The sequence below is a fragment of the Diorhabda carinulata genome, chromosome 1 (genome assembly GCF_026250575.1).
Source record: "Diorhabda carinulata isolate Delta chromosome 1, icDioCari1.1, whole genome shotgun sequence".
Classification (NCBI taxonomy): Eukaryota; Metazoa; Arthropoda; class Insecta; order Coleoptera; family Chrysomelidae; genus Diorhabda; species Diorhabda carinulata.
This window is the reverse complement of record NC_079460.1, coordinates 16521246-16543794: the sequence shown is the minus strand read 5'-3', so window position 1 is coordinate 16543794 and position 22549 is coordinate 16521246. Positions and strand designations below refer to the sequence as shown.

General features: G+C 31.4%; 1 protein-coding gene across 1 annotated transcript in view; it reads right to left on the bottom strand.

Moving 5' to 3' along the window:
* Positions 1-22549, bottom strand: part of LOC130891864 (probable G-protein coupled receptor 158) — a 419687-nt gene that overhangs the window by 127513 nt on the left and 269625 nt on the right. The window contains exon 8 of the mRNA XM_057796922.1: positions 20430-20644. Coding sequence (XP_057652905.1) covers positions 20430-20644 — 215 coding nt within the window. The remainder of the gene's footprint in view (positions 1-20429; positions 20645-22549) is intronic.

The window sequence follows — 22549 nt, the reverse complement described above, 5'->3', positions numbered from 1 at the left end:
AAGCTGTATGGTGCAGTTGTCTTGAGTTATTGAATTTTGTCGGCTTTAGAAAGTGTTTTCCAGGAAACGACATTTCCTTTTTCAAATTGTTTACCTTCGTTCTTAAGTGCCGAATAAGGAAATGAACAGGTATATGTTGGGTGCTTTTGGATTACGGGGAATAAATGATAAAATGCATGTCTCGTCTTTGAGAATAGGTACATGGATTGCCAGAATTAATTTTGATTTTGATTATTGGTTAATATATTCTCAAGTCGAGAAATTTGCTTATACAATCATATTAACTACATCGGAACTTGAGATTATAGAATTATGTAAAGAATTTGAAAAATATTATTGCATTTTCTAAATTATCAAATTATAGATTTATTATAATTTTCGATTTCGGTTTTTCGTTAGCTTCTTTATTTTATGATGATGTTTGTGCAGGGTTCTCTAATGTTACGTCTGAGAAAATATTTATTTGTTTTTTTTGTTGATTTTTGTCAAATGTCTCTAACGTTTCTGATAGATCTACATTGTCTAAAATTGACATAGGTTTTTCAATATTCTTCTGGAATTTGGTTAAGATCAATTAAATCGTTTTCGTCAAAATTTGCAGTTCAAAATGTATTAACTATCACATTATTTTAAAACATATAATTTCATCAGTTTCTTTAAACTTGAGCGGTATTTTCTCACTTTGATTACATACTTAATTTTTTATTACACTAATCAATATTTAATTTCATATTAATGAGATCTCGTAGTCTTATATGAAATTCGTGGAAGTCGTACAAAGTAAAGTCAATTAAATAATCGTTCCATTTAAATTCGAAAATGCAGCTACTAAAGCTTGGTATCTTATATTTCTACTTCTAAGCTCTCAGTAACGGATGGTTTAATTATATTCGTATTATTGATCGTGAACTACCTGTGTCTATTAGTAAGTTCAATTTAGGTTTATTTATTTGAATATAGTGTAGACGGTTATTGGAAAAATGATTTATTTCGTTTACCTCATCTCGTTGGACGGGCCCGGGTATCTGAAAATTTTCTTTTCCTCTGCGATTATCTAGTGGTTCTTTTATTGGCTCATAATCAGCTTCTATCTAAATTGCAAGTGTATCTTGAAAACAGCATAAATATAGTAAATGTGATAAATGGTGATTAAATAGATATCTTCAATTTCAATACTAATCCATATAAATATTTTCCGTGAGTTCCAAACTATTTTTTACCTCCCCTTACCGAGACGCCAAAAATCTATTCAGGTGCAATCATCTAGTGTGTGATAGGGTATCTTGAAGCCAATCGGTGGGTTCCCATTTTCTCCAGCCTATGTTTGTATTTGAATTATTATATTTATAGAATAACAAAGATGATGTTTCATCTTGATTGAATTGAAACAATTGACATAATGTGTGTCACCGACTAACATCACTCAAAATTGATAGCTTCATTGAGTGCTGTTTCTGTAATCCCTCGTCACAACAGACTGACAACAAATTAGTAGTTACAAATCAATAATTACACGTGGACATCAGCAACGTTCAATCACATTATGGTCTGTATAAAATTACAGACGAAATTTGTATTGACGTTGTATCTATGGGGCGAAGAGAGAAAAATTATTATTTGTTTCCATATAATATTATTTTTTCACTTAACCATTGAGTTACTGAAATGTCACGTTATTTTGAATTATTTTAGAGAATAGGAGATTTTCCATCGCATTTATTTCGCAGTATTGTAATAAATGTTTCTCAGATGCGCTAATAGTACAAGAAAATGGATGGATCAATACAAATTTTGGGTTAATTCTTGAATTTTGAATATAAGTTACTTTGATATTTCCTCTCTTATTTCATAGTCCTTCTTATATAGTTTTTTTTTTCAAATTCTTTTATTTTAGCTCATCTCTGGTTTAAAATTGGTTTTTAAATCAGATAAAACATCTTTTTGCTGGCCAGGTCAGTTCGATAATTATGAAAAATTCCTGTAAATCTTTTGAAGATGGTTGTACAATTTTGGAAATTACCTAATCCCAATGCATGTCAATTAGTTATTCAATTAACAATTTGATTGTAAATAGATAAACCCCCTAAAAATGTGCGAAAAGTGATACTAATAATACGATTTTCGATGAGGTTTAATAGCAAATTAATATAAAGAATGTCTCATTTGGCTTACAAATATCTAAATATCTCACAGACCAATCTTATTAAACTGTGTAGTGATAATCTATCAGGAGAACAAATATATTATTATATTAACTGATGTCAGGAAAGATTGAAAGATTTCATTGCTATGATCAAATTATTTATATAATATGATAACATACGACGAATATATATATATATATATATATATATATATATATATATATATATATATATATATATATAATACATTCACAATCGTCTCTTTATAATTCGACACAACAATTGCAACATTTCTTACACGATTCAAAGCTTCATTGGTAATCATTAACTCATTTACAACCACAGTCACAGCTTTTTTTACCTCTCTGCCTCCCTGATAAAATCTTTTATAATGAGACTTCACTTTGGGCGCTATTTTGGGACTATAGGATAAGTGCGACATCTTTGGAATGACTTTTCAGCCAAAAATTCTTGTGTAATCAATGAGGAATGCGGGTTCCATACGGAAAACAAGTGACTCTTTAAGGTGACATACTCATGCTTTAAGAAGTCGGGACTCGGATATCTGCCCATTTCTTCCCAGTGCTGCTTTTGTTTATGCGTCTCGGGGTTATGCTCTAATCATTTATTTTTAATAATAGGTGCGAACTTTGACTCGTGAACATATTCAATAATATTAAATTCACAATGAAAGGCACGAATAATTAAGCGCAGGTTAGTTGTGATCAGCGAGCGCAAATGGTCGACTCCAAATTAGTACAAGTGGTAAGAGGGGCTCCTTCGCGTGGATTATATTATAGTGATTCGTACTACTTTTTGAATAGCTTCGTCCATTCAAACACTCATGAGAGAGTCTCTTTTCTAGAGAGATTTGGTCGAAGTGACACAGTGCTGCTAGTTTTAAAATTACGACGTAATTGCCACACCCCGTATCCATACTAGCCTCAAACTAATCACTAGTTGCCAGTCAACGAAATTGGTGTAGCAATAAAGAATAAGAATCTGTATTTTCCAAACAAAAATATTGACTGAACCGTAAGAAAATCCTATCATTATCGATCAAATCACAAACACAAAAGGAATAAAGCATTACAGTTTGTATCCTCTAGAATCAACTAGTGCATTCTATATCGAATCCCAGATTTATACGAGAAAAACTGATGAAAATTCCTAGTCTTATATCCACGAAACGATGTTTTATACTCTAGCAATTTATTTTTATGTCTCTAAACCAACTGATTTATATCGAACTTTCTTTGGATAATTTGCATATAAAAGTAGACGAAATAGAAATATTTCCAAAAAAAATTATTTTATTGCTATGAATGACTTCCCAATTAATACCAGTTACATTAACAAAGTATTTCTGACTGCAATGGTTGATATATCGATATCTCTAACTCTTTGTTTCATGATGTATAACGCGATGTTCAATAACTGATTTATGGAAATCATGGCACAAATGACTAGTGCATACAAAAATATCCGAATCAGAGAAGTTTTCAGTACAAACAGAGAGCGCATTGATTATTCAAGAAGCCTGATGAAATCCTTTTCCTCACAAAGCTAGAAAAATTTTCCTTCATATTTGAGAGTAATTTCCCCCTTAGTTTGTTTATTTTGTCAGCTAATCAATATGTTCAGCTAAATAACAATTGATGTGAAGAAATTGGAATAAATAGTGAAATAAGATTTTTTTCAGTTGTACACGAATGGATAATTTTGGGCCGTACTATAAAAGGTGCGAGTGCCATGTATATTCTGCTTGATTTCTAAACACAAATTTTTAGTCGATGGAAGACATAAAATAATATTTACAGTGAGAACTGGAATATAGCATTTATGGTGAGAACGTATGTCCCAATAGTTTTGGCACAAAATTTAAGAGTTCAAAAATAAGTTGTAATAATATAATCTCAAAATGGTTTTCCTAACAAAAAAAATGTTTTCTTGACATTAGTTAGACAAGCCCATTTATATGTTGTTTGCAATAAAATGTTTTATAAGTTGGAAATACGGAAAAGCATTAATCATTTGGTTTGACAGATCCTTAAGTATTTTTAAAAAATGTGAAAACCTTAAATAATAGAGTATCGTATCGCGGGAATTGGGAAGAAATGGTCAGAAATGGTCAGATATATCGAAAAAAATGAAGTGTTCTGAATATACCCTCAAAAAAAATTGGCAAGGATACCAAGATACTGTTGTCAACTAAGACGGATACATTTTGTGAATGAGAGAGTCTGGTTATGGACGATGAAAAATTCTTCACACTTGCCAATTCTGAAATTAAAGGAAACAATGTCTTTTATACTTACCCTAACAATATAAAATATGAAGAAAAAGTAAAGTTCGCTAATAAAATTCTGGTTTAGAGTGCAATTTCGTCAAGAGGGATATCCGAACCTTATGTGGGTCGATGAAGGGAGAAGTTGTAGGTTCTGAAAGATATATTAACAACTTCCTCACCAAATTGATTGATTCCTTACGTCAAAATCAAGAACAACTTAAAATTGGTTACATCCAATTGAAGACTTTTGGGCACTATTATCCCGCATTATTCGGATTGAGAGATGTTCGCAGGAAATTACGATCTCTAAAGGAGCACGGTGTCTCCATTTAGTTCAAGTTAATAACTTTGTTAGTTACTAAATCGTTAATTATGGCAAATAAGAAAAGTTTTATTAATGATACTAACTATAAAAATACATGGTTGAATATTATGTACCAAAACCTAGGTTTCATAGATGAATTTTCACTTTTCTCTCAGTGATATTAGAAGAAGCTTCTATTCCATGAACATTCCTGTATTTGAGAGTTCATTATTTCCTAAAATATTTTTTCCTTTATTATCCACAGTTATATTTTCTCTCCATTGCTCAGTTCTGAATAACTAAATCTCGTATTTGTGCAGTAATTTTTTTTATTTTCTTTATTTATTCATTGAAGTATTTCTTATTCTGTACAATTCAATTTTTCACTTGATATGCCGCAATGTTCCCGATAGAGAGAACACGGTGTCCTTGTGAGAGGATTTGGAAAATTTTTATTTTTAAAATTAAAAAAAAATACCAATCAATCGACGATAAAACTTGATTAAAAGGAAGAAGCGTCATTTTTAATACTAATAAAATCCATTTTATACTTTGGTATTTATTATTTTTTTTGTCTTTCTCCGCGTTCATGATAAGTAAGTCTTCGAGTGCACCGACACACCCTCATTCGGATGAATCGATTTCGTCAAAGATTTTATTTTGTTTACGATAAGTTTTTTAATATTTGTCTCTAACATTCATTTTTGCTCAAATTTCATTCGATTATGTTTTTACATATTTATCATATCATATTTTCTCATTAAAATATCTTTTTCCATCACCATCTTCTGAGTTCCGCTACTTCTGTGCCTAATAATTAACTTAACTAACTAGTTAATCTAATTTCCTTTTATTTCAATATCGAAATGAGCGTAATAAACAATATTTATTGCCTCTACTCAGATCTACTTTCTACTATTTCATTCCACTGATACCCCGAAGTTTAATTGGAACTGTTTTGATAATCAAACCGTCATCGAGCAGAACCAATTTGTAAGTTAATTTTATAAATTAAAATTGTGAGTACGTAGAATTTGAAATTCCACTGAATGGAAACAAACGCTATTATTGGGATTATGAAATGACAGAGCTATTTAACAGAAAAAGCATGGGCATTATTGGAAAATCTTGAAAATTGCTTGACTCGCTTCAATCCATTTATTGGATGGGTGGAATACTATACTTGTGAAAGCTCTTATAGGAATTTTGATACAACTTATTCATACAATTTTAATCATCTATTTGTTTACTGACTAGTTTCTAAACTTCAGGAGATCATTGTTCGTATATAAATACGTTTACTCAGCTCATCCTCTTCGGAGATATAATAATAACGTGTTTAGTAGAATTTAATTTTCAACCTCTTTTCTTATATTTGCGTTTAGATGGAAACTGGAAACTCTAACGTTTTGTAAATTCCACGCAATCTCAAATGCTAAATACCAGGTAATGTTATATGAGGGTTGCTACTTGAAATTTGAGATGAACAAAAATACATAATTATTATTAGATAATATTCATATTATGGATTTATTCTTTTTAAAATTTTTCTACATTTAGATTAATAAAATTTTGTATGCGTTTGAACCATGTAAATAGTATTGATCTGCGGGATTAAGAACAAAGCATTGGATGCCAAATAAAGACTGTACAATATGATTTTTTAACCGTTCAAAAACGTTTTTGTTTGAATTAATGTGTGAGATCTAGTATTGTCTTGGTGGAAAATGATTCGTCTCCTGCGATTGGTATCTCTGATGCTTTCGCACACTTCTGGCAATCAGATGCTGGCTTACCATTCGGAATTGACCATTCTACATTGTTCTAATGAAACTATGGTGATATATCTAGTTTATCCGAAAAATACGCGACCATTTGCTTCGATATGCTTCCTACACAAAGAACTTTTGCTGGATTAGGCTCGTCTTAAAATACCCATACAGTGGATTGTTTTCTAGTGTGGACACGAGTTACTTCTCAATAATTGTCAAATTATGCCCTATCCAACGCGCGCAAACTCTTTGACAGCAAAATGTTCATATAATATTGGATGAATGCGAGTGGAACTAATGTCCAAGTCTGCCACAATCTCACGGTATATAACATGACGATCTTGTAATATCAGTTTCGTATAGCATCGATGTTTTCTGGCACAATAGCCAATTTTGGACGACCTTCACAGAAATCATCCTGTAACGAATTGCGACCACGATTGAATTAAGAAAACCAGCGAAACACGATGACTTAATATGGTGCTTTATCACCAAAAGTCGGCGCAAGGTGATCGGCACACTGCTGTTAGTTTAATTCACGTAGAAAGTCATAGAAACATAGAAACTCCATTTTTTGACCGGGATAAATGTTCTAAGTTTCTGGAAACAACTCAAATAGCACTCGTATCACATGCTCTGAGTACATTCACCATTAAAAATGTTAAACTGTATGATGACAATGTCAGATTTAACATATTAATATTAGTGTTGTCATATCTAGAAACTCAAGTGGAAACCTTCGTAAGAGAATGTAATTAGCAACCCTTACCTCATTTATTATAGATTCTTTTCTTTGAGAAGTTATATGAAATATTACTTTGGATACCCGTTTTCTCAGAAAATTTACATCAAATTTTTTTATAAGCAATAGCAAAAATAAAATACACACGTTCACTTATAAAGAAACATGAAAATGTTGGTAGTTAGGGCTTCGCGAAGCTCAAAATGTATGAAATTTTAAGTTTTTATCTAAATTCAAATTTCAGAAAAAATATAGAAGCTCAAATTTAGTCACCACATTATAGGAGAAACTTTGACACAACATCATTTTGTAAGAACAATAATTACTGAATTTCTTAATTTTATAGCATTAATTTATAAACACTCTGTACTTAGTAATTTGAAACTTCTCGGTAGACTGATAGCTTCGAAGTAGCTTCAATTTGTTTTAATCAAAATTTTATTCGATTTTTTTCCAAATGTATTTCGTTCTCCTGAATTTTTACGCATAAATTAAGAAAAACCCTGTATCTGGACATAGTGTTAGTATGTAAGCATATGGAGCGAAAATCAATAGACATGTCGGTTTATAAAATTGCCTTTGAAACAACATTCAAATTAACCTCTTGACGCTCAGTTTGTAATTTCGTCACCAGCCATTGGTGAATATCAACCACAACGCTTTATAATCTGTCGATTTGTATCACAATAGGGTACTTCCATTTTTAAAAAGTATCTATTTTTCTGTTTATTCTTGATATGAAATTTCAGAATGTAAAATATTGAATTAAAAGTGAAGTCATAATATCTAAATATTTAATTGAAAATCGCAAAAATGTTAAATTTTTGACTACATAAGAAACGATTCTCATTGGTTTTCAGATGTGACGTTATAGGTTAAATAAAAACCGTGAGCAGTTGTCTACTCGATGGTCACGAGGTTATCGTTGCTGGCAACATAGCGTGTGCTGTTATAATAATGTTTTCATTTATTAGTTACGTACAAATGAAATAATTTTCTATATATAGGAATAAAGTGAATAAACCTCTTACATAATCACTATACTTACTATAAAATATGGAAATGAGTTAAATTTAAATCTTAATTTCATTAAAATGATCCTGGCAACAAAAATAATTATATATATACTTTATATGTTATAGCATATGATCGGTGTTTATTTTATACCTATGACGTCACTAAATATGGCTTACTGAAGTGTTTAAACTACCTACAAAATTTTTGAATTTTCAAATTTTTTTTCTCTATAAATATTAATCAAAGAATATCAAAAAAAGTTATATATAAACCATCCAAAACTATTTTTTTTAGAGCTCTCTTGGATACGCAGTTAAGGCGAATTTTATCGCTGAAACCTTTTTTTATTGTTCTTAGCAATAAATAATAATTTGGATAATCTTGTCCGCGGAAGTTTTAGTTTTAGTTCAAATTCTATTATCGATTTAATTCATAAGATGTTTCCAGGTTTTCCACCTTTCTCCCTATTAAAGTCGTTCGTTAGAAAGTTGGTGGCGTCCAATTTAATATCGATTATTCACCCCATCTGAGTATCAGTTATTTATATATCGTACTTCAACCATAGCCGAATACCACTTCTCGAGGATGAGTCTCCAGCCGGAGAAGTAAAGTTACAAGGAACTGTGAGATATGACTGACTGGAAATTCAAACTAATAACTGAAGTAGTAAGTATTAAATGGATGGAAGGTACTTTACAGAAGTGGTATTTTACTTATGGAAAATGTTAGGTACTGGAAACTTCATTTATATCCTTTGATACAGATACAAAATATTTGATTTCAATTGTTACAAATCCAATTTTCGGAATAATTTCAATAGAATGTTTTATAAATACTTCAAAAATGCAGAATTAAAATCGGCTACTCCTACATCAAATATCAAAGCCTACAGAAATTGAAAATATGAATCTTACTCACAATATAATGACGACATCAACACTCAAAAGTTGATAAAACTGTTTGTCAAATTTGAAGAAACAGGCAACCTAACCTAAACATGAACATGTGATAATTCTTTTGTAAGAACTCTGTTTACATATAATTATATGTTGAATTATATGCAAATTCAACTGTTTATTGTGTTCTACAGATAAAAGACAAAACGAGATAAGATTCTTTATGGAGAGAATGTTGATTTCAATTCGAAACATTCGATCTTGTTCTCTTCCCAGACTTAAATTTGATGAATATCTCAATAATGGTAAACGTTTCATTACTTTTATGAAAAAGCATTCCTGTGTACATTAATGGAAATTGATTATACTCAAGAAACGGATGCTCATCATCATGATAAGTGTAACAAGATTTTCAAATCGAAAACTCAAATAGAGATGTTTTACACCTTCTCTAATATTGTCAGAAGCACTCTTCGAACTGAGAAAGTGGCTGTACATTGAAAAGCGAATTTTGTATTGCTTTGTTTTGTATCCCGAGCCATGCATTTCGGAATAGTGTTTGTAGATACAAATCTAAATCAACGAAATCGCTGATACGAACAGTTACAAACTAAACACATTTGTTACTGTCTTGTTTTTGGTTTACTGCAAGAATTCTCTGAAGTACATGAGTTATGTTTTAATAATTATAACGAACTTAAACGACGTTACATGTATAATGGTAGAAACACCATATTTTTCGGTTATATATTATTAGAAATAGAGATAACAAACAGAGTAACAGTGTAAAATATATTTTGCTGTAGTTGCTCTCAATGTTGATGTAATTTTCATAATTACTAATATAGCAAAGACATTTCCACTAACATTAATAAACGAAAGTGTTTAAAATAATTGAGTGTTAACATGTAGATTGATGATAGGGATTGAAATATTATTATAACATAATTAAATCGAATTAGCAATTAGAAAATGTATACATATTTAAAAATTTCTTTGTTATTTTTAGTTACTTACTCAATCCTGATGCCTTCCTATCTTTTCATATAATGTAAGGCATATTGGAGTTAAGTGAGCTTGCTATTCCATAGCTGCTTCTATTTTTTCCAATCTTGTGCAATTGGTTATAATTCCTATCATCTTATACCTCAATTTTCTTCTGTCTTCTTCCTTTTCTTTTTTTGTGAGATCCTGCTTCATATATCTTTCGTATTAATCGTTCTCATGACATGGTCAACCCATCTCGCTCGGTCTCCATTCTGTGATTTTCCTTGTACCCTGTCGTTTTTCCATTCTTTTAATGTGTCCTTACCATTGTATTCTTTTTGCTTTAATTATGTTTACTATATCTTCATTTTCTAATAAATTCTTAATTTCAAAGTTCATAAGTTCTCTGTTCTTCAGTTTCCCTGGTCCATGAATTTTTAAAATTATTCTCCTCTTATATATCCGTAGTTGTTTATATTGGTTAGTCTCAATTTGGACCTTCTTAAGACAGTTACACCCGATTTATTCAAATGAAGATTACCATTTATATTATTTTATTGATGTGTAATGGTATTTCTTGTATATACTTGCAATCATTATGTATTTTTGTTGTGTTATTTGTATTTTGTAACGGTTACATGTAAGAATAGCTTTTGACTTGATTTATCTCTCAACATATTGGATTTCTTTATCTTGAAGCTCTTTACTTGGTCTCCCTGGCAATCCTTTATCGTTCGGTCTCCACTAATTTTCCTAATACACAGCCGTTTTTCTTTTAATGTGTCCGTACCATTGTATTCTTTTATATTATATTATATATAATTTTATAGTTCATAAGTCCTCTATAGTCATCTTTTCCAGCTTTTATTGGTCCATGAATTATTCTACTCTCATATATCCTTATTTTTTCTTTGTCAATATTTGTTAGTCTCATAGTTTCAGCGGCGTATGTGACTACTGGATTTATCACAGACTTGTAAACAATTAATTTGGTAGCTCGGCTTATTCTCTTACTCTGTATTATAATTTTGTACATACATATTATATCCCGAATTAATTCTTTGTGTTTTTCATTCTTTGTGTAATTTTTGTTGCATATCATTGTTCTCAAGTACTAAAGGTGTCGACTATTTTTAAGATAAGGTAATTTATCTTTACTGTTTCTTGTTTGTGAACTGTCCACTTCTAATTTCCATATATTTTCTATTTTTCTGATTTATTTTCAATCCTCTTTTTCCTGCCTCTCTTACAATTTTTTCTAATGTGTCTTCAAGACTCTTGCTATTGGAGTTAAATCATCAACATATGCTATTACTTGTATTGATTTATTAATGATACTTTCATCGATATTACATTCTCCTATAATGCCTTCAACTACAATGTTGAACAATACTGCTGAGATCATCCTACCTTACCCCAGCTTTTATTTCAAATTCTTATAAAATTTTGTGTACATGTAGTTTTTCCATGTTCTTCATAATTGTTCTCCTTTTCAAACTATTGAAATACTTATTTGAAGTTGATTAATAGCATTTGCATAGTAATGTTGTGCTTCTTTCGATCATTTGTTTCATAGTATGTATGGCATCTACTGTTAATTCTTCTGATCTAAAGCTCTCTCTCTCGGCATTGTTTTTGTTTCCCGTACTCTTTCTATGATTATATCCCATTTCCGTCGGTTTTCCTCTATTTTCTAGTATTTTACAATTATTATTATATCATCTTCGTATTCACTGCCGTTTTTGTATTAATATTTTGAAATACTGACTCCATTCTTTTGTAGTTCGTTTTCTATTTTGTTTCTTCATAAGTTGATTTAAGTTCATCATTTTTCAAGTTGTTCATACTGTCATTTAGCCATTTTAATCCCTTTTTTCTCTTTAATTTTTATTGCTTATTCCTGGTCAAACCATTCGTTATTTTTTCTTATATATTTTGTACCAATGACTTCCTGCGTTGCGTTTATAACAATTTTCTTAATCTCTTCTCATTGCTCATCAATAGTATCTTTTTCTTTGCTCTTTTGTAGCTCCTTTTCTATTTCTTTTTTGTATTAGTCCTCACTCGTTTTTAGTTTCTGTACATTCCATTTTCTGTTTTTTATCGTCTTGTTCAATATATTCCCCATTCTTAATTCTATTTGATTATTACTAAATGATGATCAGTCTCAACACCTGATCCTGTGTATGATCTCACATCTTGTATCATCTTTGATCTTATTTTCGATATTAAGACGTGATCTATTTGGTTGCCCTCGGTAGTTCCTGGTATTCCCGGTATGATATACATGTTGAGTTCCTTGGCTAAACTACTTATTCGCCCCCCATTTTCGTTAGTTGTTTCATATGAGGAGTGTTTCCCTGCCACACTACTTAAATAGTCTTCTTTTTCAATTATTACATTCATAACTCCAATAATTATTAATGTATCATATCTGTGACGTCCTCGCATACTTTTATTAGTTTTTTTTAAAGAATTTATCTTTGTCTCAGTCTTTTGCTTCTTCTATCCGCTCGTAAATATTAATTATTATTGTTATATTTGCTTTACTATTTTTTATTCTTATTCTCATCTAGCTAATCATTAAACCGGTACCGATCTTTCCTTGATTATTTTCCCCGCCATAAAATAGAGTATATTTCTCCTTATTTATTTGACCTTCTCTCTTCCATCGTATTTCTTCGAGTTCCAATATGTCTATTTTATATTCCCAAATTTATTTTGCAATTTCCCCCATTTTTCTCATTGTCCTTATATTTGTTTTCTCGTTTTTACCCTTAGAAATATGTATGGCTATTTTTTAATATATTTCTGTTTTGGCATTTCCTTTTAGGCTAGAAACTGTGTTTTAATTGCATTGAATAATATTTTATGTATGTATGTGTGCTCTGGAGTTCCGTAGTGCTTCACAGTTTCAGAAAATGTGAATAGAGCTTTCGTTCTCTGTGCAACAAAAGCTGCACACAGCGTTACCTACGAAGTCTAGTGTCTTCAGGTGTTCATTGAGGCCATAGTGCACTGATAGGACTCTTGATAGTATTTCTAGATTATTCTTACTTAGGTTGATACATTCAGCAGATCTTCTCTGGTTATAGTTTCCTAGAAGAGTCTTTGCTTGTCTCAACCAGAGTAGGTTGTGTTTTTATAATTTATTTTGCTCCTATCTGTTTTCTTTTCTAATGATTTTTCTATTCTTCTGTAGCTGATACTGCAGAAGGTTCCAGTTCCTATGAAGAGCTTGTTTGCCTCCGCTATTAAATAATCTTTCAGCTGCTCCAGTTCTCTCATTTATTTCTTATTCTAGTCTTCCACCTTTCCTCATGTTCTGCTGTTATTACCAGGTCACTGCCTATCGTATTTCTAATATTTTAATGTTCTATTTTTCATAGTCCGACTGAAAAATTGAAGACTAACACAACGTAAATTATAATTTGCATAGTATACTTATTCGTTTTATTGTTTCTGACATAATTTTTCGTCTGTTTATACAAAGCTTTCATTCCGATTATTAGTTTTTCATCTAAACCTCTGTATTCTAAAATTCTCATTATGTCATTTTTATTTACTGAATCCAAGACTATTTCAAGATCTATAAATTCTTAATGGATCCATTTTTTATTGAGCGTAAAATCAAAAAACTGGATTCGCTTTTTATTTATATTCCAAATTATATATACTAACTAATGTTTGTAAATTTGCATATTATTGGCAACTAATATAACTACATCAGTTAGGTCACAATGACAGGCTTGATTTTATATTAAATTGCATGTGGAAACTATAAAATACTACATTGGGTTTTGTGTATTGGTGAAACTTCACGTCCAATAGATTACACGGACTGTCTATTATCGGAAATCTGGTTTTCCTAGTAACCTCTATCAATATATTGAAATTAAACATAATGCATTACTAGTTATATAATGAATCATACATTGTATAAAGTGACCTAGATACTTTCATCAATAACAGTAGTTATTTATCGTATAAAGTGTATACACGGAAAAATGCTTGATCGGAGAAGGAAATTTGGTCGATTATTGTACTACACTAACTACATCAACTTTCATTAAAGGAGTAGTCTCTAAAAGCGTTCATAGTTTGAGAGAGAAAAACCAAAAAGAATATGGTCATACAAATATCCTGCAGGAAATGGGTATAATAAAAAAAATATGATCGCAAAAACGGACGGATAAAAATATACATTCATGCAAGAGAAGAATAGGATGAAATTCCATTATAAAGGATAATGAAATCTCAATCTTTACAGACTGTCAGACTGATAAGAGAAAGTGGTGAATCAAACAGAAACCTAACAATCTACACAGAAAATCGGGCAGTATTAAAAACAATAGCATAAAAACGACAAAATCAAAAATGGTAATGAGATGTCGCGAAGCACTCTCATGGATTCGTAACAATGCGGTAAGTTCTGCTGGATCTGGACCCAGTGGAGTGGAAGGGAACTCTAAGAGATAGGCTAAAAATGGAACGAAAGAAAAGTATGATGAGGACACAGTAACAGATAGAATTGTCTAAAGATGCTCTTGACAGAGGAATAAGAGTCAGACATCAGGATATACGAGGATATATTGAAAAATTCTTAGCCTACCAAAGAACCAAACAAAATTTCAATGTCAAAATATTTTATTACTCAACATATTCTCCTCTTAATTAGATACATTTATTAAAGCGAACCTGCAACGTCTCTAGACCTTTCAAAAAAAATGTTTCTTCTTGTTCTGAAAACCAGACCTCCACAGTTTTTATTACCTACTCGTTGGAAGAAAATTTACGACCTTTTAAACTTTTTTTCAGTTGATGAAAGAGATGATAGTCGAACGGAGACAAATCTGGTGAATAAGGGGGGTGTTCTAATAATTCAAACTCTAAATCAAGAATTTTTTGCATGGTAACATGATATTTGTGTGCAGGGGCGTTATCCTGCAAAAACTAAACACCTTTGGATAGCTTTCTGCGTCTTTTCGCTTCAATTTTTTTCCTTAGAGTGGTTAGTAATGTCGAATAGTAATCTCCAGTTATTGTTGTACCCTTATACAAAAAATCATTCATGATTACTACATGAAAATCTCAAAAAACTGAAGTAAGAACTTTCCCAGCAGATTTTTGGACACGAAACTTCTTAGGTCTTGGAGAACCAGAATGTCGCCATTCCACCGATTGTTGCTTTATTTTTGGATCGTAGAAATATACCCAAGTCTCATCCATAGTAACAATTCTGTTTAAGAAGTCTACATCGTTTTCAAATCGAGTACAGATCGAACGCAATGCTTCTATACTTGCACGCTTATGGTTCATTTTCTTGGTTCACATTCAAACATGGCCTTTCTGATCGGTCATCATCTTCATTCGAAAATTTACCTCTTTTGAAGCTTGCAGTCCAATTTTTCACGATCGCATACGAAGGACATTGATGACCAAGGGTATTAAGCATATCTTCGTAAATCTGCTTAGCTCTTAACCCCTTTAAATACAGGTATAATCTTTTTTCTTTTAATTTATTGCGTAAGTCTTGTTTATTTTTTTGACGTCAAACTTTACACTGACACTTCTAATAAGTTATTGTTCGTTGCTATGGTAACGCAATATTTTGTTTATGCATGGAACTGGTCTAGGCTAACTAAATATCAATACATCCTCGTATGGTTAAACAGCAGTGATTGTGCGATATCCATAGCGATTTGGCCAAAGATCAATGAAGAGTATACGAAAAAAGATAATTCTCACTCCAGAAGAATATTGGACTTTGGACTATTGGCACGAGACTTCAGAAATGGTTGTGACAGCAGACAACAATTTCAAAGAGTGTAACGAAGGAGAAGAAATGATCGAGCATCGGTTCTGCCAGTATTAGAAATAAAAAAATCAATCAATTTCTTCAAAAATATGCTGTGAAATGGAAAATAATAGGACTGCGGTTATCTAGTTAACTAAGTTTCCAAATTGTGTTTTGGACATACTTGCCTCACAAATATAGAAAATAAGTAGGAAACAGAAGGTTTTTGTTGCCATCCAATATCAGGTTATTAACAAGAAAAATTACAGAAAACTCATTATAAAAGACCCAACAGTAACAAACGATAAATTCCGCAAATGCCACTCACAACCTCAAACAATGCAACATATAACCGGAGAACGCGCAACTCTCACCCAGATAGACTACACAAACCGAAACTTTCCAACATTATTTGTATACATTCTCTTTTATTGAAAAAGATAATGAAAATGTATCACATTAATGCTCTATATATACAAAATAAGGAAAATCAATCCCAACTAATTGAATAAAATGTGATCTAAAATTTAGAATCAGAGTCGCAGAAATTATTCATCAAAATATGATGTAAAGTTAGCTATGTCGCGACCGTTACTCATCAAACAAGCAGTATACGAGGGTTGTACCAAAAGTGAAATTCCCAATGAGCTACAGCCTCGAGGTGAGGTGCTAGGCCAAATCCAAGAGCAAGGTCGTACGCTGTGGTTCCCCTGCACTCCTGTCGGCCCATACGCGATTCGCTACGTCACTCATCACGATGCTCACGATACAAGAATGTAGCAGAAGGGGGCCGGATGCGATTGTCCAGAAGCTCTACAGTGACCTGCTAAAATATTGGAGGGTTACTCTGGATTTCTTGAATGCATTCCTATAATTTTCCATAATATAATTGATAGGACTTCAATAGATGAGCGATGAGCTATCGCTTGGTGAGTGCTAGTTGCAGCAAACGCAGTAGGCAGAAAATTTGATGGTGAGTATGTTTTGGTATCGGAAGGGGGTACTCCTCCCAATTTCGTGTAACCTGGGGCGAAAATAAACTCAGACAGATAGTGTGACACATTGACCTAACTTAGTAACACATATAGTAATCCAGACTACGACAGAAATTACGAATAACAGGAAGTAGTATTTCTTCATGAAAGAAAGAAACTTCGCTAAGGAACTTATCACCTCTTTCCCAAGCTGCAGGATCAGCTTGGTGGCAAACGTCAGGAATACAAAAGCTGGATTCCTATCTTCAAAAGTGTGTCAGAAAAAACTGTGTACGCCTTATAACAATGTATAAATTAATAACAATAAACAATGTTTACTGTTTGTGAAAAATTAGGGAACCTTATTTTTCTACTAAATGCTGAAATATTCTTAGATACGCACAGAAATTGTCCAAATTTAATTGTGAAATTACTTGCTAAAATGTAGTAACTCCTTGTGGAGTTAAACAGATTCTAGTGTTCTATCAAAAATTTTGAAAAGAGTATATGCGAACATAATATAGTTCTTAAGAAGAAAATAATATCATTACGTATTGTTTCCGTATTTATTTGTTAAGTACACGTACTAAACTTAATTCAACATCTCGGTCAGCGTACTCAATAACTTATAGTAAGTAACAAACTGGATACAAACATAGTTTGTAGGATGTTAGGAATTTTTTCACTTTGCAATTCCAAATATAACGATATGTTTCATAAATATGTTTACCAGGATGAGAGGAACTCAAAATTTGATGCACATCTACTTCACAAAAGAGAAAATGTTATTGAATGTTTCATAATTTATTTTACTTAATTCAACGAAAAATCGGATTCTTTGACTTCGTTTAGTGTACACAACTTCAAAGATGATGTGGATAAGTCTTAAGTAGGGTGCTTTCAAGCTTAAACTTGAAAATATTTTTAAAATAAATATGATCAACAAACTCGATATTCACGACTTAAAAGAATATGGATTACCTTAGCAGAAAATAAAAATAAAATTTTGGAAAAAGATAAAATGAAATTTGACGAACATTACAGCAAAATACACCACCAGATGCCGTTTATTATTTCCATCGTAATTCGTATTGAACTGACAGTTGGCGTTAACTATCGATACTTATAAAATATCGGGAAGACATCTTAAGTATTTCCTATATCACGTTCATGCTTCCTGTTCTGAAATGTGTGGGCTGCAGTTTACTATCAGTATTGGAGTAAACTGAAAGTACAATGCTGGATTTAACAAATAGAACCGACACAATGTTTATGAACTTTATATAGATGTTAATTGATCAGGCTATGTTTTTCATTGTTAATGAATTTTTTCCATCTATACAATAGGGAGGATAAACATTATACATGTCTGCAGTAATGATTATTTTTTAGAGCCATTATACAGAATATAAAACATTCTGGAGTACAAAGTAACGTCATTCATTAACTTTGCTTTAATAACGGAAATTCCCGAAGGCTATATTTTGCTTAATCAATTCCTAAGAAAAAATAAACTTGTAGTAGTTATTGTCATGAGTGCTCAAATGAATACCAGTATGAGAATACGTTCGCTCTATTCCGTTCCGTAAACTTCGATCATAAATAAGCTCATCCAACCAACCGTTGAAAAAATCGATGAAATTCTGCAACAACTTGAGGTAGACCGAAATATTTCATCTCTTTACATCACGACGTATATAAAAGTATACGTACGACTAGATACCAAAAGAAGCTCCATACTTATATTTTATATGAATTAAGTGAAAAATTTATTTCATATTTGTGGATTGCTGCTTATACTAAACCAAATAGATCATTTTTTGGAATTAACGATTACAGATGGTAAGAAGTAGATTACAATAATCTATGAAATAGATCTTGACAAGGTTTTCAAACAATTGAAAACTCCATATTGATGCGTAATCATATAACGATGATTCAATCTTTGGCAAGTTATCAATTCGACTATCTAGTATCAACAACTGATGCAATTAAACTAACGGACTGATTCATCAAAATGATAGGTACTGTCTCCTATTACGACAACGGCAGATCGCAGATATCTTTAGTGCCTCGAGATCAGTGAAAATGGTTTTAGAGACATTATCCAAGCCAATAGTTTGATAGATTGGCCAGCCAGATCTACAGATCTAACAATATTACACTTGTCTGGGGACTACACTGAAAAATTTTAAAACAAACTTTGCGGAAGAAGTCGACGGAAAAGTTTAAAAAATTTAAAATTTAAACATTTAAAAGCGCCCCAGCAAATATATCTAGCTGGATGTGGATTACTAGAGAGAAGTATTTTTGGTGCATATTTTATAAAAACATGTACTTTTAGTAGCGTTATGTCCCTTGGGCATTATTAGGAAAAAATATTAAATTAACTAATATGTGATCCCATTGGCTGAATGACCTCTAATGACACGAATTGACGTGAATATATATTAATACACATAAGGCATCGATGAACATCGAATGACAATAGAGGTAAATTGACTTAATGGACGTCAATTCAAGTCATTTGAGGTAATTTTTCATCTCATAAACCAATCATTATGAGAATTGTCAAGAAACATTGAAGACAAAAGTATTGACTAGATGAAACTGATAATATTTTTCTTGTTTTTTTTTTCATGGAAACTTATTGTATAAATTAATATTTACGGTAAACGGTAAAAAAACACTATAGTCTCTAGCGTTGAGATAGCAACTACTTTTTTTACTTGTTTGCTGTTACTTTTATATTCTATTATTTGTTAGTAGCGTTCTTCTGAAGTTAAATTCTATTAAGTTCTTGAAGTTAAATATTGGTATTACTTTAAATATAAATCTCTCCACATGTACTAAAATCTAAGAATTATGAAATATGGAACAATCTTTCTATGACCATTTATTGATACCGAGTATTCCTTTGTAACTTTTCTGACTTCCTTGTGGGAATATTGAATGCAAAAATCCTTTTGTTTTGAGATATTTTACATTCATAATATTGATTTTAATATGATTTTGGAAGTAAAGTTTTCTAATTTAAAACATCTGTTCAGCACATTTTAATCTTGTCAAATAACATATCCCGGTATTTTCAAAAATAGAGACAAAATAAGGCTTTCGAGCTAGGTATAGGTTTATGTATAGAATGGATGGATAATAAAATCTAGAATACTTTAGGAAGTAGGTAGTTAAGTTCTCTCCGATCCTCAACATTCTAAGGACATACCTCTGAAATTCTAATATAAATAAAATAATCTTCCGATTGATAACATTCCTCATTAATAAATATTGACTATAAGAATAAATATATAAAATTCAGTTCCGAAACATTTACATTGAAAAAATGGTCAAAACCTTATATTAATATTTTCATTTTAAATGAGTTATACTATATACTGTACACTGAACATATTGTGGGATTAGTTTTTTTGTTATCCCTGAAAAAGGTCTGGTTATAAGCACTATTAAAATGACGAAATAAAAACAGTAAAAGAGATTGCTAGACTTACATGTCGAGAACAAATGATCCCACCAATCCGTTCTGCAGAGATAGGCTTTAAGATCGTCGGCGGTCCTTCCAACAATGACGACGGGGGGTGCTACAAGAGTGCGAATTATCAGAAAAGCGGCAAAAATCGTCAATATTACACCCAACCTCTTCAGCAAATTCGTATCCGTGATCTTAACAGCTTTAGCAGAACGAACTCTGAATATAACGGATATCCTGCAAAAGAAAAATTTCTTTGGTCTCTAATTCAATGCTAAATCTCGAATAATGATTGAAAATATATAACATAATCTGTTTCGTTGAAAAATGGTGATAATATGCTTTATTGAATTTCATGCGTTAGTAGAATGATATTGAAATTGAGGAAATCTAAAACAATGAGGTAATGTTATTATTTGATAATTTAAAAATTTTATGACGTTGAGTTTACTATTAATGTTAATGAATGTAATAATTGAATACTCGTTTGTACTTATTGGAGAATATATAAAAACTTTTCCATTAATCTTAAATTGATAAATTGACTGTTTTTTGTCGAATTAATGTCTAAAATTTGTACAGCAAATGAAATACCATAAAACAAAAAACAATTAAAATACGGAAGTCAACATTCCGGAAAATTCCTATAAATGGTATAGCAGCTGTGTTTTTGGAATGTATCAACAAAAAAAATTTCACAAACTTCTTTATTGATCTTTACAATTAGCTCCATTCAGCTCCACAAGATAATACCAACGTTTCGCTCAAAATGCAAACATCTTGGGTGATCATTAACTCGTTTAGAAAAAGTTTACAGTTTTTTTGACCTTCTTTACGCCATCATCATTAATATCGTGGAGGCGAGGAGGTAAAAACGATTAACATTGTCTTAAATCGCAGATTGGACAACTTCGACTCTGTTATACGTTTGCCACCCATTTCTATCAACTGCTAACTTTGTGTACATTTCTTGTGGTCATACTTAATCATCCACTTCCGATCTCCAGTTATTATCACTGACTCTTTCACGTGGGTTGCTTTCTACTAATTCCCGCTCCACTTTGAACCGCTTTGTCCATTCAAATAGTGTGTTTTTGACTTATTCTTGTCTTTATACACCAACTAAAAACTAAGAATATCGGTGGGTTTTTAGACAAATACGTTACTTGTGATGTGAGTAAGTAAAACTGGAAGAGAGGGCTTCTTTGCTTGCAGATGTGAATGAAGTGACGCAGTTTTAGTAGTGTCCTAGTTAATGACTAATTGCTGAAAATTTATTGTTCCACCTAGTAAGTTCATCAACACTTTTTCTTCCCTATCTCATTTTATGTGAGAAAGAAGAGACACCATTGGAAGATTATTGATTAATTCCATGTTAGACAGAGACATCTTTTCTTTAAAGACATGATTTGTGTTATTATCAGAGAAAAATTTTCACAATCCCAATTCTTGAATTGTATACTGGTTGATAGGATAAGGTAAAATAAAAACAGTATTTATTTTTATTTTGAGAAAAGAAGCTTGAGATTCTAATTATACTGAAACGTTGTTAAAGTGAGGTATTATATGTATTTGAATATGTGAGCCGAAAAAATTTCCTTTGTTTTTCATTTTTCTCAAGATAAAAGTGGAAGGACATTATGATAGAAGAAATGACGGTAATAAAGAAAGATGTACTGTATAGTATAGCCCAATGTTATCTCTAACCATAACTTTTTTATTATTTCTATTATTATTATTATTATTATGAGAAAGTTTACTTTGAAATAACAGAGAGGGACGCATCGATACCAGCGTCGTTTACTTAGGGAAACCACACTATATTGATTTTAATTTCAATTTTATAATATATTTAACAACAATCAATTTTCGAAAAGGTAAAATCGTGTGTACTGCTGTCATAGTTGGGAAACGAAATGAAAAGCAGCGGAGGCAGTAAATATACGAGTCAACGAAGACTAAATTTATGAAAATGACAACGCCACAAAGGGAAGGAACAATGAGAAATTCTCCAATAGATTTGAGAGAACAAAATGTAGTAAATTCAGATGTCCAAAGCTATGTATATCTTGATGCGGTTTTCAAGGGCGACGACAACAGGGATGAGAATTTGGAAGTGAAACTAATGAAAGAAAGTAAACA